The sequence below is a fragment of the Phoxinus phoxinus genome (assembly GCF_949152265.1).
Source record: "Phoxinus phoxinus genome assembly, chromosome: 4".
Lineage (NCBI taxonomy): Eukaryota > Metazoa > Chordata > Actinopteri > Cypriniformes > Leuciscidae > Phoxinus > Phoxinus phoxinus.
Window position 1 is genome coordinate 38,107,241 of NC_136879.1, and position 22,168 is coordinate 38,129,408.

A 22,168-nucleotide genomic window follows, 5' to 3' on the forward strand; every position below is an offset into this window, starting at 1 on the left:
TAATATTTTATCAACTATATCAATTTATTTTATCAACTTATCAAATATTTTATTTATGTAATGGTTTAATCTTATTATTCATTTTTTTGTTTATCTGTTAAAACCCTGTACCTGAAAACACACTAACAATGTGGTGGTGAGTTTTTTCTGAGCAACTAACATCCATATATCCTCCAGGATATGTATATATATTTTTCTGCTTTAAACTTATATGAATGTAGTGTTAACAGTAAGCATATTAATGATACAAATCCACAGGCAAGCTATTTAAAGCAGGCCTAGAGAGAGAGAGAGGGTTATGTGGATCAGGTGATCGTGAAACCGTGTGCATCGACACCACACCCTCACCTGTCAGTCACTCTCTATACACTCGTGCACTGCAGGAGTGTGTGTGTGTGTGTGTGTGTGTGTGTGTAGGCTGGGGAAGGATGTGGTCTGATCTTGCATGCGTTCTTGCGCAGGGAGTGGCAGTTCATTGCAATCGAGAGAGTTTGATCTCACGACTCCACAACGACGCCATTCCTGGTTTCAGTGCAAGTCACATTACCGGCACTACTATCAGTCGACCGATACATTTCACACATCGCCTGATATGTGGCGTTTTTTAAATTCTCGTTATCAGCTGATGCGTGTCTCTGTTTGGCCAATAACTGTCAGAAGCGGCAAACAGAGCCGGGATATTTGTAGCCTGCATAAAAATGCAGTTAGCAATGTCATATTTATAGTGTCAAATTAGCACTCCCCGATCTTTATTTGAGAAAATGTGCACTTCTAATGCGTGCACACAAAATTAGAAGATTACTAAAAAAAAATAAGTGTACGTTTCTATTGCAGCAATTGTCATGCGCGTGTTATTTACTATCTTTAAATTAAATAGTGTGATAAAACGACCACCCCTGCTCTCGATATATCGAGCCGTAAAATAATCCATAATGGTCGATCACTAGTCACTGCAGTCGAAACGACTGATATGCACATGGCCAACGTGGCCGAGAAGTATTTGCATCAGCGTACTGCACTTTATCATGAGCTTAAAGTGGCACGTAAACGCATGCATGTGTGGCAGAGCGGGTCTTCCTCTGTAGTTCTTGTGACTTGGATGCAATGATGTCATCCACACCCAACTAATCATAGGCGTTCCACTGGGCTACACACACACACACACACACACACACACACACACACACACACACACACACACTGAGCCCCCTGTTTGAGCAGAGGTATTTCAGGCCTCATCAAATGGCATTTGTTGACAGTGTGGATGTGTCGGTCCAGACTCAGGTCCTGACTGGTTTGTGTGTGTGTGTGTGTGTGTGAAGGCTGAATTGTTTTTGTGGCGGGCCTGTCCCTGGTAGGTGCCTGTCGTACGAGGGTAGGGGGTGGTGAAGGGCCTCATTATCCACTAAACTCAATGGTGTCTTTGTGTCACGGGCCGCGGGCCTCGAAACCCTTTCCCAGTGCGATCTGATGCCGGTCTGTGTCTGCACTTGCTGGTTCATGTTGAGCTGCTGCGGAGCAAACTGGTAATCGACTAGTCAGTTAGTGAGTCTAGCTGAGTGAGCGCATCTCCTGGGATTTTTCCTTTTATTTATATATATATATTTTAAAAAGACATTTTTACAGCAGTGTTATTTTAGTATTATTTATATACTGTCATAATTTTTATTAATATTTTGAATTAGCTTTTTTTGTTTTAAGTGTAGTGTTAGTATAAGTAATTTGTTTTTTGCTTTTGTAATTTTTATTAGTCTTTGCTTCTTTTTTTAAAAAGATATTTCTATTTTAGTTGTAGAAAAAAGTTTTTGTTCTAGTAATTTTAGTGTTTAAACTTGTTTTATTCCTGTTAGTTTCCAAGGCAACATTTCTCATTTTCATTTAGTTTTATGTACGTTTTTTTTATCTAATATTTTTATTTTATTTCAATCTTTTAAAACGTATATAAAACCAAATAGAAATATATATTTTTTAAAACTTAAGTACTTTAATCTAAACTAGTTTTTATTTCCGTTAGTATTAGTAATTTTATTACGAGTTTGTTTTGTAAATTTATCGGTTTTCGTGTTGTTTTTATATATTTCTATTTATTTTGCTTTTGTTTGAGTAATTTTAATTAGATTTTTGGATTAATATTTTATTTATATTTTCATGCTTTATTTTTTAGCTTTTTATTTCAAATAATGGAAAATATTTTTAGTTCACAATAACACTGATTTAGAGGTGCAAATAACTGAGATTATAATATTATTTATATATATATATATTTTTTTTTGGTATAATATCATGTGCTCACTTCAATAAATGTCACCTTTTGTCTGCAAAGTATGTGATCTTTCCGAGTTTTCATACGAACGGCGGTCTTGTATTTCTACTTGAAATGCTGTTGATTTTCAAACCGGCTTCCTGAGCAAACATCTTGAGCGTTCCTGCATGCTGCGTTTCCTGTTTCCCGGGCCGTGTGGCCTTGCTTCCACTTTTTTTTTTCCTGACATCATTTCCTGTTTGTTCTAGACCTTCACGGCCTGGTGCAACTCTCACCTGCGAAAGTCGGGAACTCAGATCGAAAACATCGAGGAGGATTTCAGAGATGGACTCAAACTAATGCTGCTCCTAGAGGTCATCGCAGGTCAGTGAGCTTTAATCGTTTGCTTTTGTCTTGTGAGTTTTGGCCAGTCAGTAGTTCATTTGCAACTTTCCAGAGATGTTGAGCTAATGTTTAGCTGAGTGTGTGTGTGTGTGTGTTTATGCTGATGCGATGGAAAGAGTGTGAGAGCTCATCTGCTGTGTGTTTGTGCAGGGGAGAGATTACCTAAACCTGAAAGAGGAAAGATGAGAGTGCACAAGATCAACAATGTCAACAAAGCGCTGGACTTCATCGCCAGCAAAGGAGTCAAACTGGTGTCCATCGGTGCAGAAGGTACAAACACTTCTCTGTGCATCAGACTGTATATTCGCTTTGAAGAAGCGCCTCCCACAGAAGCGCATGTTTGTGTGCGTGTGTGTTCAGGAAATTCTGACCTTTCCGATCCTCCTCCGTCTTGATGCGGCGTCTCTCTCAGAGAGGTGTGTGTTCACACACTCGGCACGTTTGGTTGGATTAAACGAACTCTGGTGCGAATGCTCAGTTATTAGCGCGGTTCATTTGAATAAGTGTGAACGCTGCCGTCTGAACTCTGACACACACCAAACAAGCGGACCGAGAAGATGAGTCTCAAACGAACTCTAGTGCGGTTCGAATGAAACGCATTTAATTGTTTAGCAGACGCTTTTATCCAAAGCGACTTACAAATGAGGAGAGCGAATCAAGCAGTTAAACTAACAATAGGACAACAATATGCAAGTGCCGTGACCCTTCCCAGTTTAGTCTAATGCGGTATACATATATATATTTTTAAATAGATATATAGTAGAAGAGACAAAAAAAAGAACGTGTTAGTATTAATGGATCAAGTGTTGCCGAAAAAGATGCGTCTTCAGCCCTTTCTTGAAAATGGCTATGAAGTCAAGTCACATTTATTTATATTGCGCCTTTTACAATATAGATTGTTTCAAAGCAGCTTTATAGAGATAACAGGAAAATAATGCAAAAAAAAGTTTGTTTGTTGTTCCAGAAAAAAATAGCGTCACAGTTCAGCTTAAGTTCAGTGATGTTTAAAAAAAAAAAGTTATTAATATTATATATTATATATAATACATTATATATAAATATATGAGTAAACCGTGATGTCATCATCCAGCTCAGTTCAATTCTTGTATAATAGTGTCAATGCAGGCAGATCAATAATATTGTTGAATATTAAATTTAATGTTAATGACTCAGCAAAGACATGTAAACGAACCAAGAACAGGAAGATGAGACTCTGAATTTTTTTTTTCTCATCATAGTTACCCATCACAGTTCGGTACAAGCATCAGAACCGGGACTCGTGTGTGTGTGTGTGTGTGTGTGTGTGTGTGTGTGTGTGTGTGTGTGTGTGTGTGTGTGTGTGTGTGTGTGTGTGTGTGTGTGTGTGTGTGTGTGTGTGTGTGTGTGTGTGTGTGTGTGTGTGTGTGTGTGTGTGTGTGTGTGTGTGTGTGTGTGTGTGTGTGTGTGTGTGTGTGTGTGTGTGTGTGTGTGTGTGTGTGTGTGTGTGTGTGTGTGTGTGTGATTCCTGCCGCTGTTTTGACTCCTTCACACATTTTATAAGCTCTTCACGAGTTCTCACCTGGTAAAATACCATATGTCGGCTACGCACTTACAACGAGCGCATTCAGCCCAGAAAACAGCGTTCTGGATGTTCAACAAGTTTTGTTGCAAAATATACGTAATAAAAGCTGACAAATCCGGTTGTGAACGTGTTCCTGTGACTTTAGGTTCGGTATCTTTAGCTTCGGTGTTAAAATGCCAGCTTTATGCTAAGCGGACCGGGACTAATTTATTTTTTATTTTTTTTGGTCCAAACAAACTGATCTACAAGTGTGAACACACCCTGAGTCTGTTTCTAAACACTGTTTGAGTTATTATAGCGTTTGCAATGAAAAGTTTGTGGTCTGTAATGATCTCTTCTGCTCACCAAGGCTGCGTTTATTTGATTAAAATTAAGTAAAAACAGTGAAATATTATTAAAATTTCAAATAGCTGTTTTCTATTGTAATATATTGTAAAATGTAATTTATTCCTGTGATCAAAGCTGAATTTTTATCATCATTACTCCAGTCTTCAGTGCCACATGCTCCTTCAGAAATCAGTCTAATATGATGATTTGCTGATCAAGAAACTTATAATTATCAATGATTTGTGCACATTGTGATGCATTTTCCCCCAGAATTCTTTGATGAATAGACAGTTTTTAAGCATTTATGGTCATCAAACATAACAAATACATTTAAAGTAAATTATTTGATCATAAAGTCACTTTTGTTCAACTTAATGCATCCTGAATTCTGATTTATTTTTTATTTTTTAATAAGACTTTTTAAAGAAATTAATAATGTTAAAATAAAAATGCATGTTTTTCCACTCTCGACATCTGACAGTTCTGCATGTGTGTATTATCTGTAGAAATCGTGGATGGAAATGCCAAGATGACTCTGGGAATGATCTGGACCATCATCCTCCGCTTCGCCATCCAGGACATCTCAGTGGAGGGTATAATTTAACCTTCAGATTGCTTTAGAAAACTTTAGGAACGGCGTAATCAAACATAGAAGAAAAGCAAACAGACGTGATGGATGTTCAGTAATGGCCTGTTCCTCTCTCTTCAGAAACCTCTGCTAAAGAAGGACTTCTGCTCTGGTGTCAGAGAAAGACGGCTCCTTACAAGAACGTCAACGTCCAGAACTTCCACATCAGGTTCAAAAACGCATATTAGTGTTGATTTTTTTTTTGTGTGGTTTTGATTGGTTGATTCAACTCAAAAGTGGGTTTTGCATAAAGCAGTGTTATGGATGTATTTGAATAAGCAAAGCGCTGAAGATGAGCGATAAAAAAATCACACTTCAATCTGAAATGTCTCGATTTCACACTCGCTTTGCAAACAAAGTTCCTTCAGCGTAGTTTGTGTAGTTTCCAGTCCAACACTGACATGAACGCAGAGTTTGTGAGCTGTGGTTTGAGTGCTGCCCTCTTCTGGTCAAAGGAAGGAAATGTGAAGTACTTGACACACGTTTTCTCTTTTTTTCCACAGCTGGAAGGATGGTCTTGCCTTCAATGCTTTGATCCATAGACACAGGCCAGAGCTCATTGATTATGACAAGCTGAGAAAGGTGCGTCTCATGAAAACACAATTCATTATCAATGAGTTTGGGAGAGGTTTTGTGCAATTCAGTAGATTAAAATGATTAAACGTGGAGCGGAGAGTAATGTACTCTTTATTGCATGGTCAAAAGTAGGATAATAGTTCAACTGATAAGCATGATTATTTTGCTCAAAAACTATAATGGCGATTCTTAATCTTCATTGTTCAATGTCTTTTTACATTTCATCAGAATTATTGCATTTCACATCAAGCACAATCTAGTTTTATGCGGATAAACTTATATGCAGAGTTTATTTATTATTATTTTTTTACCTCTAGTTTCGTGACTTATTACATTTATCATATACATTAATAAACTGTCTAGTGTCTACATTATGAAAAGTTGTAAAACCTTAAGCTTCTTTCAAAAAATGAAAACAGCCCTTTATATTAATTCCAGTAATTCCTCATGTTAATGTTTTTCTATTAAAACAACAAAAAAGGCTTTGCATTGTGAGACAGAGGTTTTTTAAGTCTGGCTTATTATTGTTAACTAAAATTATTTTAAACATTTCTGTTAATTGAAATCAAGCTGAAATAAAATATAAATATTACTTGACAAACGTACACTAAATGAAAATTATAAATCTTGCCTTGGCAATAAAGTGAAATATGTTTAAGTTGAAGCACCAAATTATTAACTGCAAATAAATCAAAACTATAAATAATAATAAAATAAATTAAACCTAAAATAGCTATATTTAAATAAAAAATGACAAGCACATAAAAAAAAAATATATATAAAAATAAAAGGTAATTCAAAATACAAATAAAAACTAAAATAACACTGGGTGTAAGTGCATTTATTCCGCTTTTATGGAGCTCATGTGACTCTTTTATTGTGTGTTAACAGGACGACCCAGTGACCAATCTGAACAATGCCTTCGAAGTGGCAGAGCGATACCTCGACATCCCCAAGATGTTGGATGCAGAGGGTATAAACTCTTCTGTCCTTCTCTGTGTGTGTGTGTGTGTGTGTGCGCGCTTCGGTCTGTGCGAGCATGTTTGTAGTGTGTATTACATATTAATTGTTATCCGTGTTGGCTGTCTGTGTATGAAGTCAGTTGTGCATGCTTTTTGATGCGTGATGTGTGTGTGGGAGAGAGAGTGAATGAGTTACTCTATTAAAGTATGTGTGTTTTGAGCATGTCAGCACATGCTTTGTATTTCCAGGAGGCTCTGACAAACACCCACACTTAATGTCTTCTGCAAACAGTGTAACCATGGTTAACATCCCTGAGCATTATGTTGTTTCTCCCTGAAGCATGATCTCTCCAGGATCTCTGATCAACCGGCTGCACTGGAGCGTGTGTGTGTGTGTGTGTGTGTGTGTGTGTGTGTGTGTGTGTGTGTGTGTGCGTGTGTGTGGTAACCCTGAGTATATGGCTGAATCCCAATTTGCACACTATCCCTTCTAAATAGATTTAGATGGTATAGCTAATATTACCTATACTCAGGGCTTGTCATTAACTTTTCAGCTCACCCCCCTCTGTAGCTAACTAGTTCACTGGCCAGTTTTGTTGTTGGGAAATTGTGTTTTATTAGGGGTGTGACGATACACTTAGCTCACAAGACAATACATGATATTTAGTTCGCAAGAAAACGAGATGGTAATTTAACACTACTTTATTAAAGAAATCTTCAATTATGAAATATATGACTGGAAAAATAGTCTCTTATTATTTTGACGATTAATTGTATTATCATGAGTGACCCAAGTGAACAATAGCCTTTAAAATGACTTAAAATGTGTGTGTACATACAGTGAGGCAATAATAATTGGTTCAGATAAAGTATCAAAAGCAAAAGTAATCATTTGGTTTTATTGATCAACAGTTAAAATACATAATGAACTTATACATATTATATATTAATAGATAATTCTTTATATTTGAGAGCCTGATTACAAAAGCAAGTCTCACCATTAAAAGCCACGTCCCAAACACACAATTTTAATGTTCTCATTATAATTTTATGTAGTATATACGACAGACTTGCGCTGTACATGTGATTCCCATCATATTTTAAGCAATTCAAAACCATCATGGCAAACAGTGTGCATCTGAAGTGTCTCAGCCGAAGGAAAAAATCATTATTTATCGGCTTTAATATATCGGCCAAATCTTTCTTATCAAGCCGATAAAGATAACGCTAAAAATGAACATAATATTTGGCGACAACGATATGGTGGCCGATATATTGTCAGCCCAGCCCTTCTCAAAAGTATATCCTTGCACCTCCCCAGCGAATTGAGATTCTGCCATTGTAGTTTCCATGTGTGTGAATGAGTGTGTAAACGCTGTTGTCTGCACATGCCTGTGACGAGTGTGTGCCGTTTGAGTCCCGTCTGCATCCTTGTTTGTGCATGTGTATAACTCTCGTTTCCCTTCAGACATTGTGAACACAGCACGTCCAGATGAGAAAGCTATAATGACCTATGTGTCCAGTTTCTACCATGCCTTTTCTGGAGCCCAGAAGGTACACCACGAGCCCGAACCCTTCGCCAGCTCCTCTTTAGCATGGCTTTTCCCACCAGTACTAGAATAACCTGGTGAAGGAACACACGTGTGTGTGTGTCTTAACCCTTCTGGCCTACAACTCCTTTCTCAACAGCGGATTGGCTTTTTCCTCTCACTTTGCGGGTTGCCCCGGTTATAACGCAGGATTTCAACCCCCATTTCCCTTTCAATAGGGGAGCCCGTAAAATGCATAACCATCCCCTCCTCTCCCAGTGGGGACACACAGGCTTTGGGTTGCTTTGCTTCACCGCTGTCTCTTTCTCTCTCTCTTTTTCGCTGGCATTGTATATAGATATCGTGGGCACTCTGCGGCCGGATGAGAAGGCTATTATGACCTACGTCTCCTGTTTCTATCACGCCTTCTCAGGTGCTCAGAAGGTGAGAAACCTTTGACCCCTGACCACTGGCCCTGCAACTCTTATGGTGCATTCATACCTGGTTTGTTTGAGAGAGTTTTTTTCATTTTGGTCCGTGGTATTTTGCTTAAAAACTAATGTGAACAGCAAATGTTCCCAATATTAGCCAACTGTTCTAGCATCATTGGTTGATGATAGTGTCATATTAAAATAGCTACTTGTAGTTGCTCTCTTCACAAGAATGTACACAAACATAACCAAGTTGGATGAAGACCATTTTTATTCTTTCTGGTCTTCCCACTTCATTGACTTGGCATTTGGCATTGAACTGTTCTGGATTAGATGCTTCAAACAAACAGCAGATGGACGCCATGTTTCAATTATCCATTTTATGCCAGTGCATGCATACTTTGAGTCTAAAATTCAGTCTTAAATGAAGAAGAAATCCAGTCTGCACTTACAGAAATGTCAGATTCATAGCCAGTTGATCATTTGAATTGAAACCTGCGCCAAAAAACAATCCAATTAAACCAGGTGTGAAAGAGACTTGAGTTGAGGCCACTTGCCAGTTTTGATTCATCACAGCTTTGGTCTTCACTATACCCAAACCATTGTCATCATCACCCCTTTCTATATATGCATTTATTTCTAATGGTTCTTCTGCTATCATTAATACTCTCAATGGGTTAACTGGTCTTTTACAACCTTCTTGGTGAAATTTCATTGTTTGATGTTTCATATTTGCACTCTTTGTAGATTGTGATACAGTTGAGGACAATGTTGAGTGTAAATATGAAAATTGACTATAGTTAAATTCCTTAAGCCTACATTTAAAACACTGAGCCCTGGTTTCACAGACAAGGCTTAAGCTAGTCCCAGATTAAAATACATTATTGAGCAGTTTTAACTAGAAGCAACTTGCATTGATATATCTTAAAATATGTCAGTGCCATTGTTTTGTCTCAAGATGCACACCAGTAATGTTTGTTTCTAAGGCACGTTTATAAAAGCCACTTAAATGCCCTAATTGAACTTAGGCTTAATCCTGGCTTAATCTAAGCCCTGTCGGTGAAACCGGGCCTGAGATTACTGCTTTAATTCTTAGATGCTAAGGTTGTTTGTAACGTTAAGCCCACCTTTACATTAGACAGTACTTTACATTAGACAGTACTTTACATTAGACAGTACTTTTCTGTAATGTTTTGGTGCTGCATATGCCACAGTAGACGTGTGAATCTACTCATTTATTTTTCCATGTGAAGTGAAGCCAGAAACTTCTCATAATTGTTTAAATGTGCTTTAGCCTTTTACACAAGCGTTTTGAACACTTTCTGTGTTTCAGCGTTAGTTAATGCTGTAGAGAACCATGAAGAGATCCTCCAGCGGTGGTATAAAAATTGAGAATGCAAATTTGATTTTCCAAATAGCATGTAAATTTTGCAGCTGGACTACACGTTTTCGAAACTAACCAATTTTGGTGTTTGCATGGAATTAGCATAATACGTAGTTAGCTTCCAAGTGAAGTGTGTAATGTTGATGTTTAACTTCATATTTATTTAATTTGGCTAGTTTTTACGCATGGTACTGTATGTATAGCACATTATTAACTTACAACACTTGGAGTTTTGTGTCATTGTGTGCTCAAAACATCATTTGCGTGTGTTTGAATGTAATTTTAAGCCACCTTTTGCTAAACCCACCAAACCAAAAACCATTAAATATTTGATCGTTTGTTTTCCCCGTGTAAACTAAAGCAGCATCTTGACATTTACAGTTCTAAAAACAGATTTTTCATACTTCTTAACTGAAGTGTACGGTGTATACTGTATCATACTACTTTAAACATATGGTATACACTACTGTATGTATTTGTGTAGTAAACCGTATACTGGGTTTTTTTTCTGTTTTTTTTTTTTTTATATATTTGGAAAATTGTGCATTTCTATAGAAAGATGTCTGATGTAATGTTGTAACTGTCCTGTTCTATGATAGGCTGAGACAGCAGCCAATCGTATCTGTAAGGTATTGGCGGTCAATCAGGAGAATGAGCACCTGATGGAGGACTATGAAAAACTGGCCAGCGATGTGAGTCTAAATAAATTTAAGTTTGCTGTTTGTGTGTTATTTAATTAGATGTAATTGTGCAGTGGAACCTGGAGCATGAATATGGCTAGTTGAGCATCTATAAACCTATTACTACACAACCTAACTAGAGTGTTTTACAATGTTAAAAAAGGGGACACTGTTTCCTATTGAACCTCTATTCATGCATGCTTTTCATCCCTATAGCTGTTGGAGTGGATTCGTAGGACAATCCCATGGTTGGAAAATCGTGCTCCAGAGAAAACCATGGCAGAAATGCAGCAGAAATTGGAAGATTTCCGCGATTACCGTCGTGTTCACAAACCACCCAAAGTTCAGGAGAAGTGTCAGCTAGAGATCAACTTCAACACGTTGCAGACCAAACTCCGTCTGAGCAACCGACCAGCCTTTATGCCATCTGAGGGACGCATGGTGTCGGTAAGAAACATGAATAACACATGCACAATTCAGTTTATAATAATAAGTACAAAAAATACTTTTGCTGTGTCATTAATATTAAAACTTATGACACAAACACTGTAATATTAATTTGTTTTGGGGTTCAGATTGAAACCATTGGCTCAATCCTGAAAGGCATTTGGATGATAAGTATTATTTCTCTTTAGGATATTAATGGTGCATGGCATAAACTGGAAGGGGCAGAGAAAGGCTATGAGGAGTGGCTACTGAATGAGATCCGTCGTTTGGAAAGACTTGACCATCTTGCAGAAAAGTTCCGTCAGAAAGCGGCCATCCATGAGAGCTGGACAGATGGTATGGATACAGAAACTACACTTGAACTTGCTGATGCTTTTGCCAATTATTCACTCCAATTGCTCTCAATAGACAGTGAGAGGCGGCTCCTCCATAACTCTTTCCGTTATTTCTGGAAGTGTTTTGACGAATGCAGAGCCTTGTCAGCTAAAGCAGAAGTCTTTAACATCAGGCGTCTGAAAACTAGATGGATCTAAATAGATCTGTTTGTGTGTAGGTAAGGAGGCCATGCTAACACAGAAGGATTATGAGACTGCAACGCTGTCTGAGATCAAAGCTCTCCTGAAGAAGCACGAGGCATTCGAAAGTGACCTTGCTGCCCACCAGGACAGAGTGGAGCAGATTGCCGCCATTGCACAAGAACTCAAGTGAGAAAACCACAAAAAATAGTAGGGGATGAAAGTTGGGAAAGTTTAATGGAGTGTTAGTGCTTAAACTGTTTCTGTGTTATAGTGAGCTGGACTACTACGACTCCCCAAGCGTTAATGCACGCTGTCAGAAGATCTGTGAGCAATGGGATGCTCTGGGTACCCTCACACAGAACCGCAGAGAGTCTCTCGAGGTACACAAGCTTTCTTGGAGAGACACTTTCTGGCATATTTATACATTTTATCATGCTGACTGTGTGTATCTGGTCTGCAGAGAACAGAGAAACAGCTGGAGTCTATTGATGAACTCTACCTGGAGTACGCCAAGAGAGCAGCGCCATTCAACAACTGGATGGAGGGAGCCATGGAGGACCTTCAGGACATGTTCATTGTACACAACATAGAGGAGATCCAGGTACTGTAAAATGTTTTGTATTTGTAATATTTCGTCAGAATGAAATGACTTGCTCCACCTCTGAAATGGTATTCCTTTTTGTTTCATTGCTGATATCTTTAAATAGTCAATTTCAGATCAAGCTAAAGGGAATAATCCAATGCTGGATGTGAGAATCCTTTATCCAACTACGTTTTTACCCTTTATCTTTATGTAGGGACTGATAACTGCTCATGAGCAGTTCAAATCAACTCTTCCAGAGGCAAATAAAGAGCGGGAATCTATCCAGGCCATCCAGGCTGAAGTTCAGAAAATCGCACAGTACAATGGCATCAAACTGGCTGGAAACAATCCTTACACCTCCATCACCCCTCAGAGCATTGATAAGAAGTGGGAGAAGGTTAGATATTTTTGTATCAGTGAATAAGAAATTTGCCGCTTCAAGATCTATGGGTGTTGTTTTAGTATCCGTTGAGATTGCAAGGATTGACGTTATCTCCCATCTATGTGCAGGTGCAGCAACTGGTTCCACAGCGTGATCAAGCTCTCCAGGAAGAACTCGCACGTCAGCAGTCTAATGACCATCTCAGACGCCAGTTTGCCAACCAGGCCAACATGATTGGACCATGGATCCAAACTAAGATGGAGGTATAGTATTTTTCAGTATTATTTCTTTGGTCTTCTCTCTTGTTGAAGAAGAAAAATACTGAATGATTTGTATCTTCATGGAATGATGTTTGTAGGAGATTGGGCGGATATCAATTGAGATGAATGGAACGCTGGAAGATCAGCTGACCCACCTTCGTCAGTATGAGCAGAGAATCATCGAATACAAACCCAACATCGACCAACTGGAGGGAGACCATCAGCTCATTCAGGAAGCACTTATATTTGACAACAAATACACTTCTTACACTATGGAGGTATGCATGTGCAAATATTTAAACGAATCATGTATGCTGTGTTTCTCTGTTGGTGTTAGGCTTGTTTGGCCATTCACACCAGTCTAGTTTCTTGATCGTTTATTCATTGCCTTTTTCTTCTCTAAAGCACCTTCGTGTTGGTTGGGAGCAACTCCTTACTACAATTGCCCGCACCATTAATGAGATCGAGAACCAGATTCTGACTCGTGATGCTAAAGGCATTAGCCAGGAGCAGCTGCACGAGTACCGCACGTCTTTCAATCACTTCGACAAGGTCAGGAACTCCTTTGCATGTTTGTCAGTGTGTAAGATGGACTTAGTTACTAAATTAAGGTTAAAGAATAAGTATTTATTAGACTGTGAATATTAAGCAAGGTCAGTGTATTAAAGGCATAGCTCACTCCAAAACAACAACAAAAAATTAAGTTTTCAACAAAAGCATTGTACTATGGAACGAAAGCAACTTGCCATGTCAGGACTGGTTATGAGACATAAAAACCAATCGCGTTTGTGCATCACTGATGTCAAACCTGACAAGATGAGTCTATTCTCCAAGATTGTAAATGAGAATTGAGAGGCTAACATTTTGTTCTCTACAGAACAAAGTCAGTCATACGTTTTGAAATGACAAGATGGTGATAATTTTTGAGTGAAATATTCCTTTAATATGCATAGTGCTTGTCTTTTAATATGCATAGGCCTTGTGTTTATGCAACTGTGTTAGCAAAAAGAGCTTAGCACCAGGCCATTGAAAATGTGCATGACATAGCAGAGGATTACAGTGTCCATATAAAGAAGAATATGGAAGATTTAGTATATGCTGCTTATGTCAAGGCTGTGTTTAATTTCAGGGTGATTGATGCACGATAAAAATAGACCTCAGTTTAAAGTTTTGGTTGGACTTTTTAATATATGCTCCATTTTCTCCACTCATTCTGGCACTAATGGGAGGGAAAACATCTTAAATATACTGTGCGTCAAACACCTCTGACCTGAAGTGTGCCACCTGTAGCCAATATGTAAATATAGTCTAGTGGATTTGAAGTAATGAAGGGTTTTTATGCTAGAGTGGAGACATTTAGCCAAGGTAAAACTGATATAGTGCTTTCATAATGGCTGTCTAATATTACAAGCTTAATGTTCTGTCTGACATTCATGAGAATTGTCACTCACTGTCACAAGTATGTTTTCATTAGTCATGTGATTTGTTTACCATTAGCCCATGTGTCTGACATCCACAATGTTTTGTCTCCATCTTTTTCTGTCATGCCACTGCCTTCATCCCACACATGCTATGTCATTGTGAATCGGTATCATCAATCCTCATCTGCATGTTCTGATTGGTCCATCCACTGTGGCCCCTTGCGTGATTGGCTACCACAGGACCACAGTGGTGTCTTACAGGCTGAGGAGTTCAAGGCTTGTTTGATCAGTCTGGGTTACGACGTAGAAACCGACAAACAGGTATGAGCACAGCAAGAGAAGAGAGTTCTGATTGCTGCCATCTGTGTGTGTATTTGCGCCGCGCCACTCATTTATTCCATCACTCACTAACTCCCTCACTCACCTGTTGTGCTGCTGCTTGAAAAGATGCCCTCTGCAGGTCAGCTAAGGTCTTTGCTTTTATTTTTAATGTTTCTCACTGCTTCCTCTTTGTTTTCTTCTGTTTTCTTTTTTTACTTGTCCTTGCCATACTTCCCCTCCATCTCTTACCCGTCTTCTCTACAAACTCACTCTGATTCCTCTATCAAACCCTCTGGTACATTTGCGTTTGTTTGTGTACAACCTCTTCATCTCCCCAAATTCTCTGCTTTCCACATGCTTCCTTTTCCGTTTCTTTTCTCATCCTTCCCTTTGCGAACTGTAGAAGCGCACGGGGATAATGGACAGCGACGATTTCCGCGCACTGCTCATTTCCACTGGGAACAGCCTGGTACTACTATCTCCTTTCTCAATCTCAGTTTCTCCTGAAGTCCTGCTTTTGCTTGCTGTTAAAAATGTATCTGTTTTGTCTGGTATCATTGGTTACTTTTTATGTTTTACCTATATTTTTAGTTGAGTTCTGTAAAAGAAAAAGTGATTATTGAATAGATTCTATTAGACCAAGGCTGATGTAATATTTAGCTTGACGCAAATGAAAATGGGGACAAAGTAAAGTCGGTGTTCAATGGGTCAGTATTGAAATTACGATTATGTAACACGATTATTTCACATGACTTTAGGAACGTGTTGCATTTATTAAAAAGACACCTTTCAAAAATTCTTAATGTTAACATTTATTGTACTTTTTGAACTATTAAAATAAACAATATAACAGATAATACTTCAATAAGTATTTTAATCATTCCCGCAGGTCTACCACTTATAATGTGGGAAATTCCCCCGCAAACATTGATTCACTTTAGCATGTAGATTATATGAGTAGCCTAAATTAATCCACACAGATTATAAAATCAAATCAATCACTTTAAAACTTTCTCCAAGATGCAATTTCACAAACCAAGTGAGTGTTCAGCGGTGCCACGTCTTCTCTCTCTCTCTCTGTCTCTCAAAATGGGTTGGACTTTGTCTTATCAGTTTAAGCATTCAAGCTGAGACAGTTTATGGCTTCGGTAGGGTGGATGGATAAGACAAAATAAGAGTGTTCTTGCAAAACAGAACATGGCAAAATAATCGGTTTTATTCAATTGTACTATTTTGGTGATCGTTGGGAGCCGAAATCGAAATTCAATTAATTGCACAGCCTTAGTTAAAAATGCAGGTGACACAACACTAAAAGAAGTCTTGAACCGACTGTGTTTTCTTTTTTGCAGTCTTCTTAAAAATGTTACGTAAGGTCAGGACTCTCCTCCTGGTTTATCTGGGTTAATCTCTAGCCTCTGTTCCTCAGGGTGAAGCTGAATTTGCTCGTATTATGGGCATTGTTGACCCCAACAACAGTGGAGCAGTGACCTTCCAGGCCTTCATCGACTTCATGTCAAGGGAAACAACCGACACAGACACCGCAGACCAGGTCATCGCCTCATTTAAGATCCTAGCCGGGGACAAGGTAAGAATGTTAGGGTGTCCAAAGTTTTCGTTGTATGCGACTTCAACCTATCTAACCCCGTCTCTTCTTCTTTTCAGAACTTCATCACAGCTGAGGAGTTGAGGCGTGAGCTTCCTCCTGACCAGGCGGAGTATTGCATTGCCCGTATGGCACCGTACGCCGGCCCTGACGCAGTGGCGGGTGCTCTTGACTACATGTCCTTCTCCACCGCCCTGTACGGGGAGAGCGACCTCTAAGCACCAACTCCAGAACTCCAGAGCGGCTCTCTCTCCTGCATTAGTGCTGATCTTCCCACAGACTAGATAGATGAGAGCGATGGATGGCATCTTTCTTTCTCTCAACCATCCAGTCCTTAAAGAGATCAGTGCTCCTGAGGAAGATATTTAAGAGTGTTGGAAACGGGACTTCATAGCACACCTGATGGGGAGGGGGGGGGGATAGATGTTTGGGGGAAGGGGGTTACCATGGCATTATGGGAAGAGCGAATAACTGTTGATGAAGCTTGCCACGCATTGAGGGATGACCTTTTGATTCTGTGTAAAACATGTCAGTCTTGGAGAGCTTAAGGAAAGTTGTAGGATAGAAGGAAAGAAGTTTAAGATGCAGGTTCAGTGTCAAGGGAAGAGAGGTTGTGTGGCTTTGGACTGTAGCTACAGCTCAGGTTCTTTAATCATCTTCCGTTTCCTCTTAAAATCACATGTATACAATGAAAGGACTGAATTGTGTTCTAGCTTTCAAGTGATTTCTCACCAGCAGTAACCTGTAAAGACAGGTAATGTTAAGTCTTTGGGTTAATTAAATGAGAAAAACATTACATAATTAAAACTATTAGTTTGTTCTGGAATGGAACTAAAAAGAGCTTAAAGAATCCGCTTTGGCTTCAGTCTATTCCTAGACACTTAACCTGCACCCTCTACCCCGGTGGGGAGGGCACAAGCTTTTTCTGTTAACATGCTATTTTTCTTTGTTTTAATTTTGTTGTTTTCTTTGCTAGAGTTGGTGGGGTGGGAGGTTTGGTTTGGGGTTGGAATATGTTATTTGGCATATAGTGAGGCTGTATATCGTAGGATATTGGACAGAATGACTCGTGTATTGTTAGGGAATTTGTGACATGCCCTCTTAACCCATTTTGCTGGATCGATGGAACTCTTTAAAAAATCTAACCTCAGCTTATTCCTCCCATTTTATTTCTCTCCTCTCCAGCAATTTTGAGTTGGTGGGATTCTACGCTGTACATACTTATTTTCCAGTACACAGAATTGCCGGAATACCATGGGGCAGTCACACAGCACTTCAGGTCATAAGCAAAGATTATAAAATGAGCAGTTTCACCCCTGCGGAGTACTGTAAGCTGGTTTGAGTAGCTACAGGTCTGTGTTTTTTTTGAGGGGTTGAAGAATCAATCCACAAAAAATACCCAGTCCCTTCCCCCAATTAACTATACAGCGTTCTCTTATTGACTCCTAGACTCAAATAGACATGTTCCTTAAGGATTTATTAACTGTAACTAATGTCCACCTGGCATCCATCTCTAATTGTTTTTCAAATATTACTGAATGTCCATGTAAGAGCTTCAGTGGTGATGTGACCAGCATAGCCTTGTAGTGACCCCTCCACTAGAGCCTATGACTACACAGCTGCTGAATCAACAGTCGAAAGGAAAATTATATATAGTCAGAAATAAGTACAAATGTGCCTGGTAGTTGCAGGTTGCTCTTTCTCCCACTCATTTTTTCTTTTCTTTTGTTGTACACTAGTTTTTCTCTTTCTACAGGGAGGGGCAGGGACCCAATTTACAGCTCTGGAGGTTGAGGGGAAGGAGTGGTAGAGCTGAAGTCTTAATGAACATTCCATTATGTCTTAATTAAAATTAAATTACTGTTTAACAAATCTATGCAATCATGTATCCAATACCAACCATGCTCTCTGTAAGGAATGGTGGGGGTGATTTGCAATCGAAAGTGTTGAATTCAAGTGAGAACAAATTAAGGGAAGAGGGATGGAATAGGGTTGGGTTGATGGGTTTCAGAAGATTTGAACAGACTTGGACCAAAAGCCTGTTCTTACATCTGCAAAGTTGAATAAAAGCATTTGGAATTCTGATTTTTTTTTTCTTTTGTACTCTTTAATATCAAACGTTATCTGCTGTACTGGAAATTTGCAAAAAAAAAAAAATGCTTTCTGTCTCAGATGAAAAGTGAATTTCACATGCACACATAAAGTTTCCTTATAAAATATTACCACTTTGAATTTTTTGTCTGTGTCCCTGCTTGCTTGAGATTTCATCCCACTAAAGTTTACGTTTTCGACTTGACTGATAAATGATAGCGTGTTCTAGCTTCAACAGGCTGCAAGTTCAACAACATTGGTGACAAAATATTTATTAGTCTTTTACACTATGGTTGATCCTTGCAGTGACAGACAGGGTTGGTGTATTGCCATAACGGTTTCTCCCTCATAAAAGAACAGGAATTTTCTGTAGTAATCTACATTATGCCTCAAATGTGGATGTAGCTAAATTTGTGGTAAACATTATTTTAAGAAAGCTCAAAATAGCCAAATACTGCATGTGCTATGAATAAACTTTTATAAAATAAAAACAGCTTAGTTAAATAGTTTAGATGGGTATGGACTCAAAGAATACACCCAATAGAAAGCTAACTTACGATCCTTGCCGTCCTGAGGAGGAGTTTCTGTGTGGAAATGTGAAGTCGGTACAGTACAGTGTCCAGTTCTTCAAATAACATGAGTGAAAGAAGATGTAATGGTTTTAATGTGTTAAAGCTTATATTATTTTATTTTGTATCGTCTGTCTGTTGGTTGTCGGTGTAGAAAAAAAACCTGACGATTGAGAGCGAACCGTCAAGCTGTTATGACAACCTGAGTAAGCGCGGGAGTTTTCTGCTTTCTTCAACCTCTGTATCCTGACCGTTACTCTGGCGAGGACGCGCGCCTTGTGTTTAAATTCACACGCAGGCGGGAAGAACGCGATCGATCGTAGAACGTGGGCTGTTGTGGCGGGAATCATGCTGGCGTTGACGTTCACCTGCCGCGTACTTCTCATCTTTCTATTGTCAAATTCGGTAAAGATGACGAACGAAAATCAGGTAAACTCACGACTGGAGGCGAAAATAATACCTTATTTCAGCTTGCGTAAAATGCATAGTTTTGTGATATTTATGCAGATGCAAGCTGATTTTTGAGAAACCTGCTGAAAAAGTAAGATTATTACAGAAACGCTTTTACATGTACTAATTGTTGCAGAAAACTAAAGATAATTAAATTGTTACACTGTTTTAAAATATCATCTCTTAAAAAGTCACAACGTTTAAATATTTAACATGCCCCAGTGAAGTAAAAAGGGTGTGCTGGATTTCTGTGGATAGTATTGTTTGTGTCATACATTTCCATGTCAAAACATACACCTGTTGACCTGCAAAAGTGCCACCTGGAAATGTGAAATGCCTGAGCACAAGCCACATAAATCTGAACAGGCTGAAAGAGTTTTTGTCTGAAAGGTACACAATAATACAGAATGTTTACTCTTTAAAATATCTCCATCCTCAAAAGCGTCACATGTTATAGAAGGACAAAAAAATTGGCACTAAATTTTAAACATGCACACCTGTCAGCAAAGTGGCACCACATCTCTCATTCATTACTAAACCAACCACCTGAGGCCACTAAGACTGCGTATTTATTTTCATTCACAGTTATAAAATGGTTAGACATGCCTCATGTCCACAGTGCTGCCTTGTTCTCCAACAGAGACATGGCTGACTTTACTCGCTCCGGCTGTTTGTTACTGCACTCTTGGCAGGAGCCGGCTTAAGCACAACTGTGTTCATGTCACTATTAATGTTTCATTTTCTGTTGCGTTTTGAAACTGGACTGTGAAGGTGTGGAAAGCTTCCATCCTGATGACTTTGGCAAATCAAGATCAGTAACTGCTTAAGGACATTCATAAGAGTCCAAAAATGAAGTATTAAACTTTAATACCTTGACTGACTGTGTGAAATATTAGAATTTATAATATTCTTGCAGTTGAGACCTAAAAAGTGGTCCGTCGATAATTAATAATCATGCAGAGCAAGACAACAACAATTAGGGGAAATATACATTTTAATTAACCAATGTATATTAAATATAAATCTGATGGGTCATGTAGGGTTTTGCCCTCTTATACATAAATTATTACACTTTTTACAAGTGATATTTTAAAAATATGTTTATTATGGCATGTTGTGTAATATCTTTTTTTTTTTTTTTTAAACTGATGAAGGTTTTCATGGTTTCTCAGTTATGATTTTGTGTTACATACTGTATATTATTGATATATATATATATATCTTCACACTCATCAGAGCTGGATCCACAAATGTCTGGTGTTGTGAACATTTGCAATCTCTCTCTCTCTATCTCTCTCTCTCTCTCTCTCTCTCTCTCTCTCTCTCTCTCTCTCTCTCTCTCTCTCTCTCTCTCTCTCTCTCTCTCTATTAATGGACAGGCTGCTCTATTCTATATTCATGGATTCAGTAAACACTGCCACAGATGTTTAGGATATTTGTGGGTTAATGGAATCTCTGCTATTGTTTTGCAACAGTTTTGCCTTTTTCCCACATTACATCTCTGTTCAGTACAAAAAAAAAAAAAGAAAGATTTGCATAGAAAGATTGTTGCATAGAAAATAAATTTTTTCTCCAATATTAACCAATTCCGACTGAGATTGCTTTTTTGACCAAACTTTTATTTTCCTTCTCTAATTAAAGTACATCAGAAGACACCAAATCCAAATGCAGGAGAATGTATTTTTTAATATATTTTATCTTGGGGCTATTAAAAATATAAATATGCACTCTTTTTTGCTTGCTTCAAACTAGATAATCTGTCTTTTGAGGGAGCGCAAAAATCTAAATCTTTCATTAGTGTGTCTCAAGTGTCTTGCATCACCTTACGCATCATGGGACCTCCACGACAGTAGACGGCTGTTCCTCGGCCAGACTCCATGTTGCCTTTTTTCTGCCCATTTTGAGAGCTTTTACACAGACTAGCCTTTCACATTCAGCCAGATGCAAAAAAATAAAAGCTGACCCCCCTCCCATTCTCTAATTATAGTTGCTGGTGTTGGACAAGCAGTGGCCTGGAGTGTGTGTGCTGGACTGTGCTAGAGGGCGCCGTCAAGCGGTGTGTGGCAGCAACGGGCGGATGTATAAATCTCTGTGTTCTTTTCAACGTGCGCAGTGCATTAACAGCCAGCTGAGGATGGACACACTGTCCACATGCACAGGTAGAGCCCCAGACTCAGAGTTTCTGCTCTCGGTGGACGATGTCTTGAAAGTGTTCTGTGTTTGTCAGCAGATGTGTTGAGCTCGAAATGTCGTTCTCAAGCTCTGCGGGCCAGTGCTCGGTCGGATTCCTTGGCCATCTTTATCCCAATATGCAAGGCCGACGGGACTTATGCAGAGGTATTGTGATGCTAAAGTCCAACAAGAGTTGATATTCATAACTGCATTCATAATCTCAGTAGAAACGTAAGTGATTGGTTCATTTGGAGGCATTGTTGTTCATTTTGCCTCAGTCAGTTTCCATCCCCTGCATGACCTCTCGTGACCTTTGACCTGTAGGTGCAGTGTCACACTCAGACAAGTTTGTGCTGGTGCTCCAGCGCTGATGGGATGCCTGTGAGCGGAAGCTCTGTCCTACACCTGCGGCCCAACTGCACAGGTGACGCATGAACTATGAGACAGACCACTGATATTTTAGTAGCATTAGTTTTATGTGTATTTTGGGATATCCCATCAAAACACACAGGATGGAAATGCCAAGATGTGCATAAATTCTAAAAAATATGCATTCATATTTAGGCGGATAATGTTTTTATCCAATCAGAAGACGTGCATAAACTACGATGGAAGCACAATTAGTT

At 38.9% G+C, this 22,168-nt stretch overlaps 2 protein-coding genes across 7 annotated transcripts in view; both read left to right on the top strand.

Moving 5' to 3' along the window:
* actn4 (actinin, alpha 4) overlaps positions 1-18,492 on the top strand; it is a 51,864-nt gene extending 33,372 nt beyond the window's left edge. Inside the window, exons 2-21 of one of the 2 annotated variants that reach the window (XM_079610355.1) lie at positions 2,512-2,626; positions 2,798-2,917; positions 5,042-5,128; positions 5,245-5,332; positions 5,667-5,745; positions 6,631-6,712; positions 8,170-8,255; positions 10,645-10,737; positions 10,942-11,172; positions 11,361-11,508; positions 11,726-11,876; positions 11,962-12,070; positions 12,151-12,291; positions 12,488-12,670; positions 12,784-12,918; positions 13,014-13,193; positions 13,321-13,467; positions 14,577-14,657; positions 16,084-16,242; positions 16,320-18,492. In XM_079610355.1, coding sequence (XP_079466481.1) covers positions 2,512-2,626; positions 2,798-2,917; positions 5,042-5,128; positions 5,245-5,332; positions 5,667-5,745; positions 6,631-6,712; positions 8,170-8,255; positions 10,645-10,737; positions 10,942-11,172; positions 11,361-11,508; positions 11,726-11,876; positions 11,962-12,070; positions 12,151-12,291; positions 12,488-12,670; positions 12,784-12,918; positions 13,014-13,193; positions 13,321-13,467; positions 14,577-14,657; positions 16,084-16,242; positions 16,320-16,478 — 2,574 coding nt within the window. In that variant the 3' untranslated portion in view covers positions 16,479-18,492. Of the gene's footprint in view, positions 1-2,511; positions 2,627-2,797; positions 2,918-5,041; positions 5,129-5,244; positions 5,333-5,666; positions 5,746-6,630; positions 6,713-8,169; positions 8,256-8,588; positions 8,675-10,644; positions 10,738-10,941; positions 11,173-11,360; positions 11,509-11,725; positions 11,877-11,961; positions 12,071-12,150; positions 12,292-12,487; positions 12,671-12,783; positions 12,919-13,013; positions 13,194-13,320; positions 13,468-14,576; positions 14,658-16,083; positions 16,243-16,319 lie in introns of both variants that reach the window. The other variant, XM_079610356.1, reaches the window with a different exon arrangement.
* Positions 18,493-18,916: 424 nt separating this feature from the next.
* The window catches only part of LOC306996877 (SPARC-related modular calcium-binding protein 2-like), an 8,998-nt gene continuing 5,746 nt past the window's right edge, over positions 18,917-22,168 (top strand). For 4 of the 5 annotated variants that reach the window (XM_079609786.1, XM_079609787.1, XM_079609788.1 and 1 more), the window contains exons 1-4: positions 18,917-19,349; positions 21,358-21,529; positions 21,598-21,707; positions 21,867-21,966. In XM_079609786.1, the coding sequence (XP_079465912.1) occupies positions 19,269-19,349; positions 21,358-21,529; positions 21,598-21,707; positions 21,867-21,966 (463 nt within the window). In that variant the 5' untranslated portion in view covers positions 18,917-19,268. The remainder of the gene's footprint in view (positions 19,350-21,357; positions 21,530-21,597; positions 21,708-21,866; positions 21,967-22,168) is intronic. The other variant, XM_079609789.1, reaches the window with a different exon arrangement.